The sequence below is a fragment of the Brassica oleracea genome, chromosome C3, assembly GCF_000695525.1.
Source record: "Brassica oleracea var. oleracea cultivar TO1000 chromosome C3, BOL, whole genome shotgun sequence".
NCBI lineage: Eukaryota > Viridiplantae > Streptophyta > Magnoliopsida > Brassicales > Brassicaceae > Brassica > Brassica oleracea.
Window position 1 is genome coordinate 9566388 of NC_027750.1, and position 17251 is coordinate 9583638.

Genomic DNA, 17251 nt, shown 5'->3' on the forward strand with positions numbered 1-17251 from the left:
CCTTTTTTTTTTTTTTTTTTTTGATATCCGTGGGGATCCGGCGACCGAGGTCAACCGACTAATCCCACGAGGCCCGCAGCAACCACGTAATTTCCTCCCCAGGAATTAGCAAGGAGGGTCCAGGTGGCCAACGCGAGTCGAACCTGCGGGGAGCGTATTGAATTTTCTTCCTTCCCATGTTTTGGTAAGAGCAGAATGTAATCAGATTGGTCGTTGCATCGTTCAATCCAAAAAAAGCATGCATATTCAGCTCCAAGTTAGAAATAACAATCAGACTTAGTATTTCTTCAAAACCAAAGTCTTGTTGTTTTTCTTTATAGAAAATGGCAAAATAGTAGAAGTACATCTTGTTCTTGTCTGCATGTATAAAATAACTTTCAATTAGGGATTTAGTTTGGGAGAAGAAGATATAGAGGTTTAATAATAATAACTATTAGGGATTATACGGGAAAATGAGTTTTTAATTCCCAAGCATTTATAATCAGCACTTCTAATACTCAATTTCTACTTGTGCAGATTTAATCCTCGAGTGAATGTTGACTGAGTAAAATTGAACTTTAAAATAGAATTTGTTGTAGTCAACTAATGTCACACAGCAAACTTCCAAATTCAAATTTATATAGGGTGATTTCCTTTAATATGTTGTTTGATTTAGTCAACAATGTCATACCATCCCTACAAAACAGTACCTACATGAAAGCTTCAAATTTAAACTTAACTTTACGAGCTTTATATATAACCCATGTATGAAAGTCAAAAGACAAAACTAAAGAGAACACATCGACAAAAAAATTCAGTTTCTTAAGATTCATTTTGTAACTTTTAATAGGTTATCTTGTCATGGATCAAAATTTTCATGAAAGGAGAGACATCATGATGGATATCGAGCAAACAAAAAATGATTTTGATGCGAGCATATTTCTATGGTGGTGATGGTTGCCATTGGAGCACAGTTTCAAAACTCAAGAAAGCGTCTCATGGGCCAACATTCTATAGAATGTCCCCTTCGCCGACCAGTCACAATGCTCGGAGAACAATACATATAGAAGGTATTAAATGAAGATTCTCAACACTTTCGGGTGTTTTACCATATGTTTCCAGATGTGTTTCTAAAGTTATCCAGTATTCTTAGAGAGAAATCTGGTTTACAAGACACAAGATTCATATCTTTCGAATAGATGCTTGGAATTTTCTTGCTTACTATTGGGCAAAATTCACGATATTGCCTAGTAAAAGATACATTCAAAAGGTCCAAGTTTGCAATAAGCACTGACTTTAATCGTGTTTTAAAAGCTTTACTTCTCATAGCTCCAAGCCAAATGGTGAAACCAAATGGTTTAGTTCCTACAAAAATTAGAGAAAGTACATGATTCTATCCATATTTTAAGGTACATTATTTCATCTTTGGATAAGTTTAATTTTTGTTATTCCTAAAATCTGATTAACATTTTTTTGAATTTATTTCAGAATTGTGTTTGGGTACTAGATGGTACACATATACCTGCAAAATTAGTTGGACTTGAAGTGGCAAGTTATCGTAAATCAGAAAAGAACAAATATCACAAATTTGTTGGCCGTATGTAACTTTTATTAGGAGTTCATATATGTTCTTAGTGGATGGAAAGGTTCGGCACACGATTCAAGAGTATTAAATAATGCTTTAACTAGAAGAATAAACAATTTCCAAGTACCTGAAAGTAAACTTTTTATAATTTATTTATAAATCATATGTCTAACAATTAGTAGTGTTTATCATTTAATTTTTTACGTAATTTCTATCTAGTTGATTGTGGATTTGCAAACAGAGTTAATTTTTTGGCTCCATTTCGAGGTGTTCGATACCATCTACAAGAATTTACTGGCCAAGGATGTGATCCTAACACAGCATCTAAATTATTCAATCTTCGTCATGCTATTTTGAGAAATATGATCGAGAGGATATTTGGAATGTTTAAATCAAGATTTGCGATTTTTAAATCTGCACCTCCTTTTTCTTACAAAAAAAAGATGGATTAGTATTGACATGTGCAACGTTGCATAACTTTTTGCGGAAGGAATGCCAATCAGATTCAGGTGAATTTCCTGTTGAAGCAAATGTGCAACGTTGCATAACTTTTTGCGGAAGGAATGGCAATCAGATGTAGGTGAATTTCCTGTTGAAGCAAATGTCCAACAAAATGTAACGAATGCCAATCAAATTATTCGAGAAGAACCTTTGGGAACACAAAAACAAGATAGAGAAAATGCTGGGAAAACAACTATGGCATAAGATATGTGTAGATATGTCATGAATTTGGATGATCCATAGATCTTATTTATTAGTAATATGCATTTTAATAAAACTGCTACGATCAGTGAGCTTTTTAGTAGTAGTGACTGTTATTTTTTCAGTTTTATGACTAAAATAATGTTCTTTATCTTTTTAATATAATACAGATTCGAAAATTTCATAGATTTTAGAGAAATTGATATTCTATCAAATTCATGTACATTCCTTTAAAATCCATAAGAAAAAAGTAAACATGAAAATTATGTAAATGCATTAAACTCTCATCCAATCTTTTAAACTTCTGCAAAAATTATTATTTATGAATTCTTTCAAAGTCTATTAAATTCCTGGATTGAATAAGGTACAAAAAAATGGTAAAACACATAATAAGAATTAGCAATCATACAAAGAAAGTATCACATGTAGAAATGATTCATTTATCACAAGCCAATTCAGGAGAACTTGTTTGGTTCCTGCTCTAGACACGAAACCAAGTCTGATTACAGAGAAATCACCACATTACATAAGTTATATAGGTAGAGAAGAGTTTCAAAAAGAAAAAGAAAAACCATGGCTCCGGAGTATATGAATCACTGAACATGAGAATATATGTTATCTAGAGAAGATGAATACCATAAGAGACGAGAGAAGATAGTCATCCCATAATTAATTAATAACAAACGAAAACCAGTGGATAGATAAGGGCTCTCGATCCCATGACCCTTATGCGAATGCGAAGTCAATAAAAGTCAAACTAGCTTATATGTTCCCCTTACTTTGGATCATAGTTCTTTGCTTTGCTTAGATTTTTTCAACTTGGATGATGGACTTGAAGCCTCTTTGAAAGCAGCAGGACAAAGCTTAGCAACACTGCAGGCTTGGCAACGAGGTCTCAGCGGTGTGCAAATCGTTTGTCCAAATCCCACCTGTGTAAGATTTCAGACAAGTCAATGTTTTGTGTAGTCTCATGCGTGTCTTAAGGTAGAAGAATAAGGAGAGGGATGACGCACCAGAAGCGGGTTAATGGCAACCCATTCTTCCTTTGGAAGCCATTGTTGCAAAGCTACTCTTGTTTCCTCTGGAGACGAAGTTTTCTAGCAGATCACACAGATTAAGAATGGTTGACACTAAAGCAGACAAACAAAGAAACAACAGACCTGTTTGGTTGCTGGCCGAGACACCCAACCAAGTCGATTGCAGATGCGATGGACATGTGTATCTACACAGATACCTTGAACATCATTCCATGCTATATGCAGAATCTGTCATGTCATGTACCAACAAATGAAGCTGCTTTGTGAGAAGCTTTATGAAAACATTTCTCTCTATTACATATTATTATTACCAAATGTGCCATCTTGGGACCAATCCCCGGAAGCGCAAGTAGATCGTCCAAAGAGCTTGGAATGTCTCCGTTATATTTCTCTAAACAGATTTTAGCTACTTTCTTCATATATGTAGCCTTCCTTGCATAAAAGCCAACCTGGAAAGTAAAGGCAAACAGTTGATTTCATAACCGAGATTTTACCGTGAACAAGAACCGTTTCCTTTCATAGTTTATCATTCATTTGGCATATGAAGATTAGAATATTAAGGGGGAAACACGTCAAGAGGTAACACTAGGATAAACATACCGGATAGATCAGTTCTTTTATGGTTGATTCATCAGCCTTGTCAATGGCTTCGGGAGTGAGAAGGCCGTTTTGATGAAGACGATGTATTGCAGCTGCATGTGGTAGTAAGTATGCAGTAAATAATCAGGAAACTCATAAAAGGAAATAACATAACTGTTTCGTAAACAAGACAAAAAACTCACCATTATTAACTTGATCTTTAGTCTGACTTGAAAGAAGTGATCCTAACAAGACAGCAAATCTTCTTTCCTAGATATTTTAACACAAGAAGAAAAATATATTTGATCAGTAGTGAATCCAAAGGTGCTTGCTTGCTTGAGTAATAAGAAGATAATTTTCTAAAAGCTAATCACGAGTAATAAGTAAATCTACTAGTGCTTTTGGGGAAATACAAAAAATCATACCAAAGGAGGCAGAAAGCTTCCAGCTTTATCACATCCCATAGAATCAACTGGTGCATCTCCAGATGATCTCATTTGACGAATGCCCTCGAGCACTTGTACCCAGTTTTCAGGCGGGCTTCCTAGATTAAAACCACAAGACTAATACGTAAGCAGTTACTTTGAGTGAAGAAACAGAGAAGTTGAAGGAATGAAGTACCTGCTGTTTTGGTTGAAGTCGGAGTGATTATAGTTTCCGTTGACCTCCCTGTAAAAATCTATTTACTTAGCTAACGTGACTTGCTACTATGTGAATGAAGTAGAGAAACTGTGAGTTGCTGCTGTGTGATAACATACCTGCTGTGCTGGCTGAAGCCACAGAGATGTTAGTTTCCGTTGTTGACCTCTCTGTTAAAAAACTTAGGTAAGGAATCTCTCTTGTCCATTTTAAGGAAAAAAAGAAAAAAAACTAAAGAATGTGCTTTTGATTGATTGATGATAAAACATCTTCCACCGGAAAAAAAGACTTTCAATTACGAGTAGTCAGGGAGGTCCATTTTGTTATGTCTTTTTTAAACCAGTGACTGAAATTAAGTTTACTGAATGATGAGGAATATGAAAAAATGAAAACTTGATTACAAAATGAAACTTACTCGATGATCTAGTATTCTTTTTGAAAGCAAATTCTTCTATATCAGGCAATCCACATAGCTGCTGCTGCATCAATTAAATACGTGAGACACAAATCAACACGCAAATAATGACACAATGGTAATGGTAATGGAAACACATGAAAAAGCACACTAATCAAGGTTTCTCCCCCAAGTCTCAAGAAATTACCACACACACACACTTAATCAAAAAGAAAGGAGGAGACTTTACTGATTTTTTCTCCAGAGGCTCCAAAGCTTCCTGTTTCAGCCTTTTCTTCCGGGTGTATACTAGAGTCTCCGACGACCCAGAAGCTCCATTGGCTGTTTCTGATACCAGAAAAACAAGTTTCGTAACAAAAAACTACAAAATTATCAGGGAACAGAAAGAGAGATAGAAGGAAGGAGGACCTGGGTCTGAATCTTCGGAGCGAGAATGTTGGATTCTCACGGAGTTGGCTTTAGAAGAAGAAGAGACAGTGGAGTGAATTTTGCGATTCATGGTTCGGACTCGAGAAAACCAAGCGACGTTGTCAAGGGTTGTAGAAACGGCTCTGTTAACGAGAATCATTACAAGAAACCCAACTCAATTACAAGTTACAACAAACAAACAACACTGTTTGTGTTTTAATGTCTTGAGGAGAATGTTTAACCGAACTGAATTTAACATTTTATTTGGTTAACGATCGTCGAATCGAACCGAACCGAACCTAAAACTAACTGAATTTTCAAATCTCCCCGGTTCTTATCTAAACCGGATATGAAATCGAAAATTGTAAAAAAAAATCTCGGTTTATTTCGGTTTTAGATGTATACCCAGCTCTGATTGTTGTCGCTCAAAATCACAGAAGAAGCTAAAACCACCATTTGAGAGAGGGGGAGAAGAGATGGGTGGAGGCATGGAGACGAACAAGAACAAGTTCATCGAGGACTGGGGATCCGCGAGGGAGAATCTCGAGCATAACTTCCGATGGACACGTCGCAACTTCGCTCTCATCGGAATCTTCGGCATCGCCCTCCCCATCATCGTCTACAAGGGCATCGTCAAAGATTTCGTAAGTTCCTAATCTCTCACTCGATTCCCATCTCCATTTTTTATTTCATTTCTGTTTTTTTTGTGCCCTAATTTTACTGAGAGCATCGTATGAAAGCTAGATCGTATCATATACGTTAATTGGGTTAGATGTTGTTTAATACGTTTGAATCAGATCTATTCTCTTGTTTGGTTGACATATTATTACCAGAGTGATTGAAGAAACGAGATTTGCTCAAGTGCTATGTGTTTTGTCTTTAAATGCTCACCCTTTTTTTTTTTTTTTTTTTGTCTTGATGGGTTTTAGGGCTAAAACTAGCTAATCTGCTTCTCTTTGTATTATTCTGAGTCGCTTAGCAGTTTGTTTGCTGATATCCCTTGTTTTTTTTCCTAAGTTACTGTATTAATTTATCAACTCTGAGCCCTTGAATAGATTATTGTGCAAGGGATTGGTGGAATACTTCAATGACGATTTAGAAATGTGTGTTATGTTTCTCTTGTTGTGCTTCACATCATTACCGTGGACGTAACATACTCAAAACCTTGATTTTTCTTACAGCATATGCAGGACGAAGATGCAGGCAGACCACATAGAAAGTTCCTCTGAGATTGTTTGCCAGATACACTCTCTTCTGCAAAAGGTCTCAGCGTTGTGAAAGTTTCAAGAAAGCTGATGCTAGAACTATCCTGTTTTGCATTTTGTTCAGAATAAAAGAACATCCAAGGATTATAACGTCTGTTTGAAAAAGTGTGTAATGAATTTTGACATTTCTTTCGATCTGAATTTACCATCTCCAGTACTTAACATTTTGTAAGTGGTCCAGAGCTTTCAGGACACCAAAACAAAGAAAAAACAAAAGTTTGTGAAATCCAAAACAAAAGAATGGTTATTCATTTCTAAAGTCTACTCGTGCCTTTGATGTAGAGTTTGATCAAGTAAAGTGTACTTGTGAGATCACATGAAATAAGCATTTGTACGATTGTGCAGCGAATTTGAAGCAATACACCTCGACCGTGTAAAGCATTAGCTAAAGACTTTGGTCACACATCTTGGTCTTCTTCTGCCTTCCCACATGCAATAATATATGAACAATAGACAGGAGTTAACTGTTTTAGATTCACTTATTCAAGTATACGATTCTCGCTAATATGTTGTCTTGTTCCTCAAATTTTAGATATATGGATCAGCAGCCCCTTAAATCGCTTATCTTTAGCCAGATTAAAAAAATTGGCGGGAGGAGGGAACGAACAACGGCAACAAAGTTAAACCAACCAGAGACTACTGTCATAACCAAATATAGAAAGATCTCACCATCCATCCAATCTTTTGTGTTTCCCTCTCTCATGCTCCTGTCTTTCAGGACCTCCTCTTTCTTTCTTTCAACACCAAATAAACATAGAAAACCAAACACAACAAAATCAGAAGAAGCTCCAAGAAAAAGACAATATAGGAACTTGAGCACAAAAGCTTCTTCTCTCTTCCTTCCCATGGGGTGCATTTGAATAAATATCCTTCTTGAAAACCGCTTTTGATCGATTGTTTATTCATCGATCAATCGCGGTTTTTACAAGCTCTTGGACATTTATTCCAAATAAAACCCTTTGCAAGAAAAAAGAAAGATCCCATGGGAAGCTGTGTCTCATCGCCATTGAAAGGTTCTCCTTTTGGGAAGAGACCGGTAAGAAGGAGAAACAATAGTCATAGCAAAACATCATCATCTAATCCTAAATTCGTTTCTTCAACTAATCTTTCCCGGAGATTGCTTTTCCAGCCACCTAGCCGTGTTCTTCCTGAGCCCATTGGTGATGGCATCCTCCTCAAGTATGAACTAGGGAAAGAACTTGGCCGTGGTGAATTTGGTGTCACTCACGAATGCATCGAGATCAACACTCGAAAAAGGTAAAATCTCTTTCATCTTATATACATCTTGAAAGTCTTCGAGTCTTGAAACAAAAACATGACAGGTTTGCGTGTAAGAGGATATCAAAGGAGAAGCTAAGGACGGAGATAGACGTTGAGGATGTAAGAAGAGAGGTTGAGATCATGAGCTGTTTGCCAAAACATCCTAATATCGTGACCTTCAAGGAAGCTTTCGAGGACGAAGACGCTGTCTATCTTGTCATGGAGATTTGTGAAGGAGGAGAGCTTTTTGACCGTATTGTTGCCAGAGGGCATTACACTGAACGTGCAGCTGCATCCGTCACTAAAACCATTCTTGAAGTTGTCAAGGTGTGAAATCAAGAAAGTCTCAAATCTCTTTGTATCGTTTGTTTTGTTCCCGCCTTAGTGTTTACTTGTGTGTGAAGGTATGTCATGAACATGGAGTGATTCATAGGGATCTTAAACCTGAGAACTTCCTCTTTTCAAATGGAACCGAGACTGCACAACTCAAAGCTATTGACTTTGGTCTCTCCATTAATTTCAAACACGGTACTAATCACATCTCTATAGTTTGGTCATAGTCCGGGATATAGATTAGTATCAAAAACAATAAACATATTAATTATGGTTTATGGGTTTTTAGATTTTGAACTTTAAAAATATGGAGAAATAAATTTAAACTATTATTTCGGAGATATATGGAATGAGTTCATAATTCGGGAAATATCTGATGCTATATAATAGTTTTTGTAGAGAAATAACTTGTAAACCTTCTGTTTTTTTTAAATGACTAAGAAGTTTCTGGTTCGTACATTATTCAGGGCAAGGCACAAACCATTTCAAATTCACTCTCTTTAAAGAGTAGACCCCTCTCAGCTAGACTTGAACTAGGAACTCTTAGACACCTACCGGATAATATAAGAGTTTTAGCCACTAGGCCAATAAGAGTGTTAACCACTAAGCCAACTCTTCGTTGGTCACTATAGTATAGTTTTATGTTGTTGTTTTGAAGCAAAACTCTGTTTGAACCGATTGAATATTGCAGGCCAACGGTTCAATGAGATAGTTGGAAGTCCTTATTACATGGCTCCAGAGGTATTGAGACGAGACTACGGTCCTGAGATCGATGTCTGGAGCGCTGGTGTTATACTCTACATCTTGCTTTGTGGTGTTCCTCCTTTTTGGGCAGAAACTGAGGAAGGAATAGCGCATGCAATAGTGAGAGGTCACATCGATTTCGAAAGAGATCCATGGCCAAAAGTGTCTAAAGAAGCTAAACAACTCGTTAAGAGCATGCTTGATGCAAATCCTTATAGCAGACTCACAGTTCAAGAAGTCCTTGGTAACTTTAATAACATTTCATTTATAAATATAATATGATTAACAAACGACATAAGTTGATGGAGAGAGTTATGTTTTATAGAACATCCGTGGATACAGAACGCAGAGAGAGCACCAAATGTGAATCTTGGAGATAACGTGAGGACCAATATTCAACAGTTCGTGTTGATGAACAGGTTCAAAAAGAAAGTCCTCAGGGTATGTAAACTTTCTTGACTTCACAAACATTATGTATCTATTTTGATTACGCCTCTATGGTGAACAAACGCAAATTAACTTCAGAAAGAAAAATTTGACCCAAAAAAAAAACTTTATAAGAAAACAAAGCTTAAGAGATCAAAACCTATTGAGGCAAATACCTAATTAGAATTTTATATATTGATGATGTGAATAAAAATTTATAATCATTTAGATCCTTATTTATACTAGCCTCAAAACCATCTTCTTTTTTTTGTTTCGAAAAACATTCTTATCTAAGTTGAAATAATTTTTTTAGATCGTAGCTGACAATCTACCAAACGAGGAGATAGCAGCGATAGTACAGATGTTTGAAACGATGGACACTGACAAGAATGGTCACTTGACATTTGAGGAACTAAGAGATGGACTGAAGAACCTTGGACAAGTGTGTCCCGATGGAGATGTGAAGATGCTAATGGATGCAGCTGATACAGACGGAAACGGGATGTTGAGCTGTGAAGAGTTTGTGACGCTTTCAATACATTTGAAGAGAATAGGTTGTGATGAGCATTTGCAAGAAGCATTCAAGTATTTTGACAAGAATGGCAATGGGTTTATCGAGCTAGACGAGCTCAAAGAAGCTCTTTTCGATGATAAGCTAGGCCAGGGTAGTGACCAGTGGATCAAAGATATCTTCTTTGACGTTGACCTCAACAAGGTAAAATGAACAAAGGCTGAGACGTTTGAGACTATATTAGGTTTTTGTTACCTTCTGGTGCAAGTTTCCTAACATGTTTTTTTTTTTGGTGATAGGATGGAAGGATAAGCTTTGATGAGTTTAAGGCAATGATGAAGTCAGGGACAGACTGGAAGATGGCGTCAAGGCAGTACTCAAGGGCATTGTTGAATGCTCTAAGCATGAAAATGTTCAAAGAAGATTTTGGGGACAGTGCTCCTAAATCACAGTCCATGGAGTTCCCTATAGCAAGGAAGAGAGCTAAGATACTTGATTCTCCAAAGAACAAATCAATGGAGCTTGGCCTCTCCAAAACCTATAAACCCTCAGGTCTAAGATACTAAAGAAAAAAATGAAAAAGAAACACATCTCTTTGGTTTTCTTTTACATATGTTTGGTTTTTGGTGCAACAAGTGACAAAGAAGTGATTTGATGGTGCTACAAGTGATGGGCTTAAAGTTGCAATGTTCATGTTTTGTTTTTTTTTCAAACTTCACAAATTGAAAATAAAAACAAAAGAGAGCATAGAAACCTATTGTAAAGTTGTTTTGAGCTGTAAACAAGTAGAGATACTTTCTTGAGAAGTAACTTGAATTCAATATTCCAAACATAAATGGAAAGTAAAGCCAAACACAAAGCAGACACCATTGGCTGCTTTTTTTTTCTATAAAACCAGACACGAGGTCAGTGGATTTGGTTTCACCGAGATTGTCATAGCAGAGCATGTGACAGAAGTAAAGTTACAATGTGTAGAGATAACACATACATATTCTTTTACACTATACATGAGTAGGAAGCTTATCACAATCCCTACAATCCAAAACCCTCGCACAACACATAAAGAGAAAGAATCACTATGCGAGTGCAGCTTGGGGTTTTTCTTTGATCGTGTTCCAAGGAAACTGATGGAAATAATACTTAAGAGTTAAGACCAATTTGGGTTTGTAACCTAACAAGGACATGGTAAATGCTGTTTTATCAACCAGTTCTGGAACTTCCTTTGCCTTTACCTCTTGTTTTGCTACTGCAACCTGTTGATTTAGAGCTTGTTGATTTGCTGCTGCAAGCCGCGTGTGAATCTACATCAGCAAGACCGTTCTCTAGAGCTTTCATCAGATTCTCAAAGTAATTTTTCGTTACGCTGTAACAATAAAATATATGCACAGGTTTTAGTTTGGCGTTCATAAAGCATAATCTTGTGTTGAAAGTATCCTCTAGGTGAAGGGAGCTACTTCATAAAACTACCACAGGACCTGACTATGACTCTTACTGTATGACTTCATTATTCCTTTAAATATATATATTCCACAGAATCTGTCTGAAGATCTGAAACAACATGATAGAACGCTTGCCTGGTCAAACCAGCTAGTTTTGTCCGGAAATCATTGAAATCTTTTGATGGGCCTTCCGCGTTGAGAAATTGAAGCAAGTCCTTCTCTACGCATTGATGGAGCCTCTCCAAACCTGACTCAGCTTCCCCTGAACAATATGAAAAAAAAAGTTAAGCTGCTTCTGAAGCAATGGACAGAGAGATACAACAAGAAAACGTTATACACACGAGGGTACTGACCTTGCAAATACTCGAAAAACACTCGCTTGGCATGTTCATGATCAGGTAGGTAGTATCCATATGCATATGTCCATTTCAAGACTCGCCTACATTCGATGATCTGCAAATGGTAAACTCGCATGAGAAACTGGTATATGAAATCCCTCACTTGTTTATCTAAACACATTTAACTGCTAACCTGAAGCCAAGCTTCTAAGATGAATTTGAGCTGAGATTCTGGTGTGCACTGTTTATCACTAAGCCTTTCAAGCTGGAAGAAAATGAGAGAAGTCAAATATAGATAACAGAGTATGAAAAACAGCTAAAACCTTCTACTTTTTTTTTCTGAAAACAGAACCTCCCTCTCATGGATAAACACAAGATTTTCAAATGCATGCCAATACTTAAAAAAGATACATGATAATATTATGAAGAAGACCAACAAATGCAGTATGCGTTTTATGACCAGTAAAAATTTGGTAACATTGCTAAAACAAAACCAAGGGAGTTGCTTTGTCTAGTGAAAAGAAGACGACACCATCCATTCACAACTATGATATTTCAAGGATCGAGACTATAACTAACTAAGACTAAAACATTCAGAAAGCCATATAACTCTAAAGAACCTAACAACTCTTACATTATGCGTCTGCAGTTGCTGCAGGTCCGTCATAGCCTTTTGCCTCGACTGTCAAATCACACCAAAATAAAATTCAATAATGAGTAGCTACACAACCTCCTTCTGCGTAACAAGTATAGCTTGTGCATACCGTTTGATTGCTTGCCCAGCGTTCATAATAATGTGTGTATCTCTCTAGTGAATTTTTTGCCATCTCCCTCCTCCTTTCAGTCTCATCATACTAACACAGAGAAAGAAGAGCTCGTATCATTGATCAAAAACATCAGCTCAAATTACTGAGAAAAAAATACCACAAAGGATCAAATAGGTACGCAGGTCTTACCTGTCCTTCTTGCTTGGCCACCTCGTACCGGTTACAAGCATAAAACCCACCAGTTCTTTCCCCATGATCCATCCATGCACCAAGACAAAGCCTACAGGGATAATTAAATACATACCATCATTTTGTAATTCTTGTACTACCGTCACAAGATTATTAAACTGTAAGGCATTGACGAGAACACACTTCCGAGTACAAGATAAAAGAGAAAACAAAGATGAAGCATTACCAACAGAATTCATATTTACAAGGCGGTGTGCATGTCATATGCATACACCCCTGATTTTTTTCAATTGGCCGCTTGCATCTTGGACAGGGCTTTGAATTGGCAAGTATCCTGGGAATAATGAGGCAAAGTTTGATTAGCAATAAATATAAGAAAACTAAAGATGCAAAGGAGTTAGCAAAGCTCTAAGGTGGTGAAAGATAAAAGAAATAGAGATAGTGTACCAATTCATGTTTTCAGATTCAGCACTGTTCTTTAAAATCCATTTTGAAACTGTGCTACAATCCACAGGTCGGTGAGACTCCTCTGTGCACTAAAATTCAAATTTAACACACACAGCTATTGATCAACCAGAAAAAATTAGAAGTGATCAAATCAGTGGGCTTTGAGTCAAGAACTTACATTCCAGCAAAAGCTAAACGAGCACAAGCAGGAAACATCAAAATTTCCAGACCCGGCAACAAAATCAATCGCATAATCACACCCCGGGGCCGGACACCACTTCATCTGAACAAGATAACCAAAGCAGAAACAACATCAGGAATAGCAACATATATTTCAACCACTCTAACTAAAATAGTCAATGTATTATTTTGAAATAAAATGATCTAGGCAGCCTTTACCTTTCTGTTGTCTTCAATATAAGACCTAAGAAAGTACCGATTATATTTCTCCTTGTCTTCACCAGAAGCTAATTTGTCAACCATATCATGACCAACAGCAGCTAAACAAGAAGGGTCAGGACATCTTAGCATCAAACACCCCGGGCCGTCATTAATGGTCGTGCTGATGTAACCTGCAAAAGCATACATTGTAAAAGATAACTTAACAGTAAGCAAATACTGTAGTAAGAAAATAGAGCACAAAAGTTGTTTTCAGAACACTTAATGGTGGAGTATTGAGGATGCTGATTAAAAAAAAAAAAGTACAACAAACCTGTCCAGCATGTAGTGCAGAATGGATGACCGCAAGAAACAGAAACAATATTCTCGGGAGGGTACGAATCGAAACAGATCCCACATGTAAGCTAAACACCAGATCACGTGTCAGTGAGACATGAATTATAAAGCGAAAAGACTTAAGATTCTACAATTCAAAGGACATACTTCTGTGTCATCATCAGATGGTGGAACAACAGGATTCTCCAATATGCCAACAGTATTCCTGACCCTCTCTTCATCCGCAAACCATTCATCATGAACTTTACCAACGCTCCTGAATATGAATAACCACACAAGTATGACCAAGGATATATATTGTGTAAAAAACAATAGAGATCATTTAATATTATCACCAGCAGAAAATAATTTAGAAAGTTGGTCTGTAACTAGTTGAAGATAAACAAGGAAGCAGATATATAAAGATGAAAGATAAGAAACACATAATGCTAATATCAAACAAACAGTATAATTTAAAAGGCGGTTTACCAGTGATAGTGACGAAGCAGAATACTCGCTTCGACTTCAGTGATGGAGAGGACGACGGAAACTCGTTCAATATCATCTACCTGATGCCTGTGAATATCTTCTTCCCTCAGAACACAATAATTTTTCTGAAAGGAAACCATATTTTACAGCAATAATGTGTCAATGGTCACAGAAAAATAAGAGTAGACGACGAACGGCAAAAAGAAAACAGGGAAATGACCCTAACAACGCCTCTTTTAATCATATAATGGAAGTCAAATAAGTAGTCAACAGTGCATACTTGTGGAGAGACTTAAAAAGCTATAGCCAAGGAGTGCAACAAACGATGTAACATATCAACAACGACCACAGCACATAAGAACATGATTTGAATTAGGCCTAATTTGAATTTACCGATGAGTTTGGAAGCAGGGTAAACAAAAAAAAAAAAGGACAAAAACTCTAACCAAATATGAAAATTTCTTGTACTTTTTCAAAGCTTATTCACTAAAAAAACCCAACAATATCATCACAAATCCATCAACAAAACTGATATTCCAACCCTCAGCACCTTCCATAACTCAGAAGACTATATAACATGGCAATGAAAATGTAGAGGTCTAAAATTAGCTATAAAACATTTGCCCCAATTAACAAAAGAAACGGCAACAAAGCTCATAACTGAACTAGCCTATAGTACTCCCAGACTTATATAACTTATAATAGAAAGCACAAAGTTTCAAGATTTACCAGCAAACAAGTCATAAAAAAAACACAGACAAAAAACTCTAAAAAAAAAAAGCAATTAGCTTCGAACACACCTGAGAGCGATGGGAGGCGATCATGGCAGAGTCGTCAGCGTCTTCCTCAACAAAGCCGTAATCGGGTTCTCCATCATCATCATCATCATCATCATCATTATCACTATCCTTGTAATCATCGCTATAGAAATCATCCTCCCCTGAATACATATCGAGCATGTCATCTCCCGAATCCATGATCCCAAGAACCGAGATTTAGAGGAATTTTAGATCTACTCTTTTCCTAGGGTTTGGTTTGGTTTGGTTTGGATGTGGATTTTAGTTTGGTAATGAAATGAACAAGGAATGCAGAGGGAATCAAAGGAAGAGTGGATCGATTGGGTTTGCGATTTACTGGGGGAGGGAGGGATAGAGTGTAGACTTATCTCACTTCGTTTCCCTTTTCATTAAGGTGGGGGTATTGGATTTAGAAATTTGATAGAATTTGAAGGAATCATGGTTTCCATTAAATTCTAGTGTTATTCAATTGTGTATTTTATCAATTCTTTTAAATTCTTGTGTTATTCAATTGCGTATTTTACCAATTCATTTAAATTCTAGTGTTATTCAATATTTGCTAGATTTAATAGGAATGTTATTTGAAAGGAATTTAATGGAAAATGTAATGTAAAATGCAAAGGATCAATTCCTTGCTTTTATGAAGGGATTTGTTATTTTTAGAACCAATTTGACCCCACGGTAACCCACTACGTCTTTAGAAGACATATCACCTACACCAGCCCAATTCCATGTCTCTCCTCTTCCAAAACCGGAACCGAAAAACTGAACTAGAACCAAACCAAATTATTCGAAACCAAAATCGGACCGCCTCAAATATCTGAATGGTTTCTATATTTCTATATCTGAATAACCGAATCGGAAACGTAACCGAACCGAAAACCGAACGGTACCCGAATATCCAAAAAAACAAGTTTCAACACTTTGATATAAAATAAAATGTCATCAGTTTCACTCAACCCGAATGCCCATGGCTAGTTCACCCAAAAAGATTCCTTTAGTAAAAAAAATCTATCTACAAAAAGTAAAATTTTCCCAAGTGTTTTATTTTGGTAAAAAAATATCTAAGAGTTAACTACTAGTTGTGTATTTTTTCGTTATCATTCATAGCGTTAGTATTACCACTTGAATTCCATCAAATTAATTTACATTCACTTAAATTCTATGGCAAAAGGTAAACATAAGAATTAGACAATTGCATTAAAATCTCATAAAATCATTTAAAATACTGCAAAAGTTATTACACGTGAATTCTTTCAAATTCTTGAATTCAATACCACCCCCGGGCAAAAACCTAACATGTCTCTCACCAAACCATAAAATTGTTTATTTGTTTTTCCCGACAAAAACATAAACGAATGTGGAAACAAAAAGATGATTTTTTTTTTTTGTTTTGCTTTTGGGGTAAACAAAAGTTTGAATATTTATTTCATAAGTCTACTCAGATTAATTTGAATGAATATTTATTTAGAAATTGCGATCAGAAAATTGAGGCATTTATTTATTTTAGTGAGAGATTACATATGAAGTTTTTATCTGAATAATACAATTATTATAACTTAGTTATTAATTAATTTTAATATTTAAACGAAAATTAAATTAAATACATTATAAATATGTTTTGTAGAGTTCTTAAAATATTCTTGGAGATATTCATTTGTTTTAGGGAAAATTGGATAAATATATTTATATAAGACTTTATTTTGAAAACTACATCTTTATTTTATTTTTGATAAATACACTTTTGTATTAGCAAATTTAATTATCCAAACTAAATAGTTATAATTATTTTAATATTTTGGCATCATGATTATTTTAAAAAATAATTTAAAAATCAAAAAGAATCAGATTTTTTAAGTAATATTTTTGATATATTTGTAAATCTTTTCTTTAACGAAAATCAAATATTATTTTATCTTTTTCGAAGGGTGAATCGGAACAGTGTACAGCCGGTGTAACAAACAAGATATATTTATAAATCTTACTTTTTCATTTTGTCTATCTTCTCTTTCTTCTCGTCCTCATTTCTTTCTTGTTCGGTATTTGATATAGTATATTTTCTCAGATCTCTGGCTCTCCATTTGTGTATAGTTAATGAGATTTCAACCACTAAAATATTTTAATGCTTTCACAGAAACAAAAAGTCAAAGCATCACTCACAGAGACCGATTCTAATGGGATTATTCTT

At 35.8% G+C, this 17251-nt stretch overlaps 4 protein-coding genes and 1 pseudogene across 8 annotated transcripts; 3 read left to right on the plus strand and 2 right to left on the minus strand.

Annotated features, from left to right (window-relative positions):
- LOC106329832 overlaps positions 1-2144 on the plus strand; it is a 3687-nt pseudogene extending 1543 nt beyond the window's left edge.
- A 541-nt stretch (positions 2145-2685) lies between these two features.
- LOC106331341 (endonuclease III homolog 1, chloroplastic) lies at positions 2686-5518 on the minus strand. Of its 4 annotated transcripts, none has more exons than XM_013769675.1 (12): positions 5345-5518; positions 5166-5257; positions 4937-4997; positions 4641-4691; positions 4504-4551; positions 4308-4426; positions 4086-4152; positions 3904-3995; positions 3615-3752; positions 3427-3531; positions 3280-3363; positions 2686-3195 (listed from the first exon to the last, which is right to left on the minus strand). In XM_013769675.1, exons 1-12 carry the CDS (start codon positions 5502-5504, stop codon positions 3052-3054), a joined length of 1161 nt encoding a protein of 386 aa, XP_013625129.1. In that variant the 5' UTR covers positions 5505-5518; the 3' UTR covers positions 2686-3051. The 4 variants fall into 4 exon arrangements, with proteins under 4 accessions (XP_013625129.1, XP_013625128.1, XP_013625127.1 ...); XM_013769674.1 differs by having other exon boundaries at positions 4937-5000; XM_013769673.1 differs by having other exon boundaries at positions 5166-5263.
- A 248-nt stretch (positions 5519-5766) lies between these two features.
- Positions 5767-6773, plus strand: LOC106331351. The gene is made up of 2 exons (XM_013769685.1): positions 5767-5988; positions 6526-6773. The coding sequence occupies exons 1-2, from the start codon at positions 5821-5823 to the stop codon at positions 6571-6573; spliced, it is 216 nt and encodes a 71-aa protein (XP_013625139.1). The 5' UTR covers positions 5767-5820; the 3' UTR covers positions 6574-6773.
- A 631-nt stretch (positions 6774-7404) lies between these two features.
- Positions 7405-10804, plus strand: LOC106331338 (calcium-dependent protein kinase 24). Of its 2 annotated transcripts, XM_013769669.1 has the most exons (8): positions 7405-7645; positions 7739-7866; positions 7932-8196; positions 8274-8397; positions 8894-9190; positions 9272-9387; positions 9686-10087; positions 10183-10804. In XM_013769669.1, the coding sequence occupies exons 1-8, from the start codon at positions 7592-7594 to the stop codon at positions 10447-10449; spliced, it is 1653 nt and encodes a 550-aa protein (XP_013625123.1). In that variant the 5' UTR covers positions 7405-7591; the 3' UTR covers positions 10450-10804. The 2 variants fall into 2 exon arrangements, with proteins under 2 accessions (XP_013625123.1, XP_013625122.1); XM_013769668.1 differs by having other exon boundaries at positions 7405-7866.
- LOC106331339 (probable E3 ubiquitin-protein ligase ARI7) lies at positions 10734-15457 on the minus strand. The gene is made up of 15 exons (XM_013769670.1): positions 15067-15457; positions 14267-14391; positions 13946-14054; positions 13776-13866; positions 13463-13635; positions 13242-13346; positions 13064-13152; positions 12843-12950; positions 12617-12707; positions 12425-12514; positions 12295-12342; positions 11854-11925; positions 11676-11775; positions 11458-11584; positions 10734-11246 (listed from the first exon to the last, which is right to left on the minus strand). Exons 1-15 carry the CDS (start codon positions 15241-15243, stop codon positions 11084-11086), a joined length of 1668 nt encoding a protein of 555 aa, XP_013625124.1. The 5' UTR covers positions 15244-15457; the 3' UTR covers positions 10734-11083.
- Positions 15458-17251: the final 1794 nt, after the last annotated feature.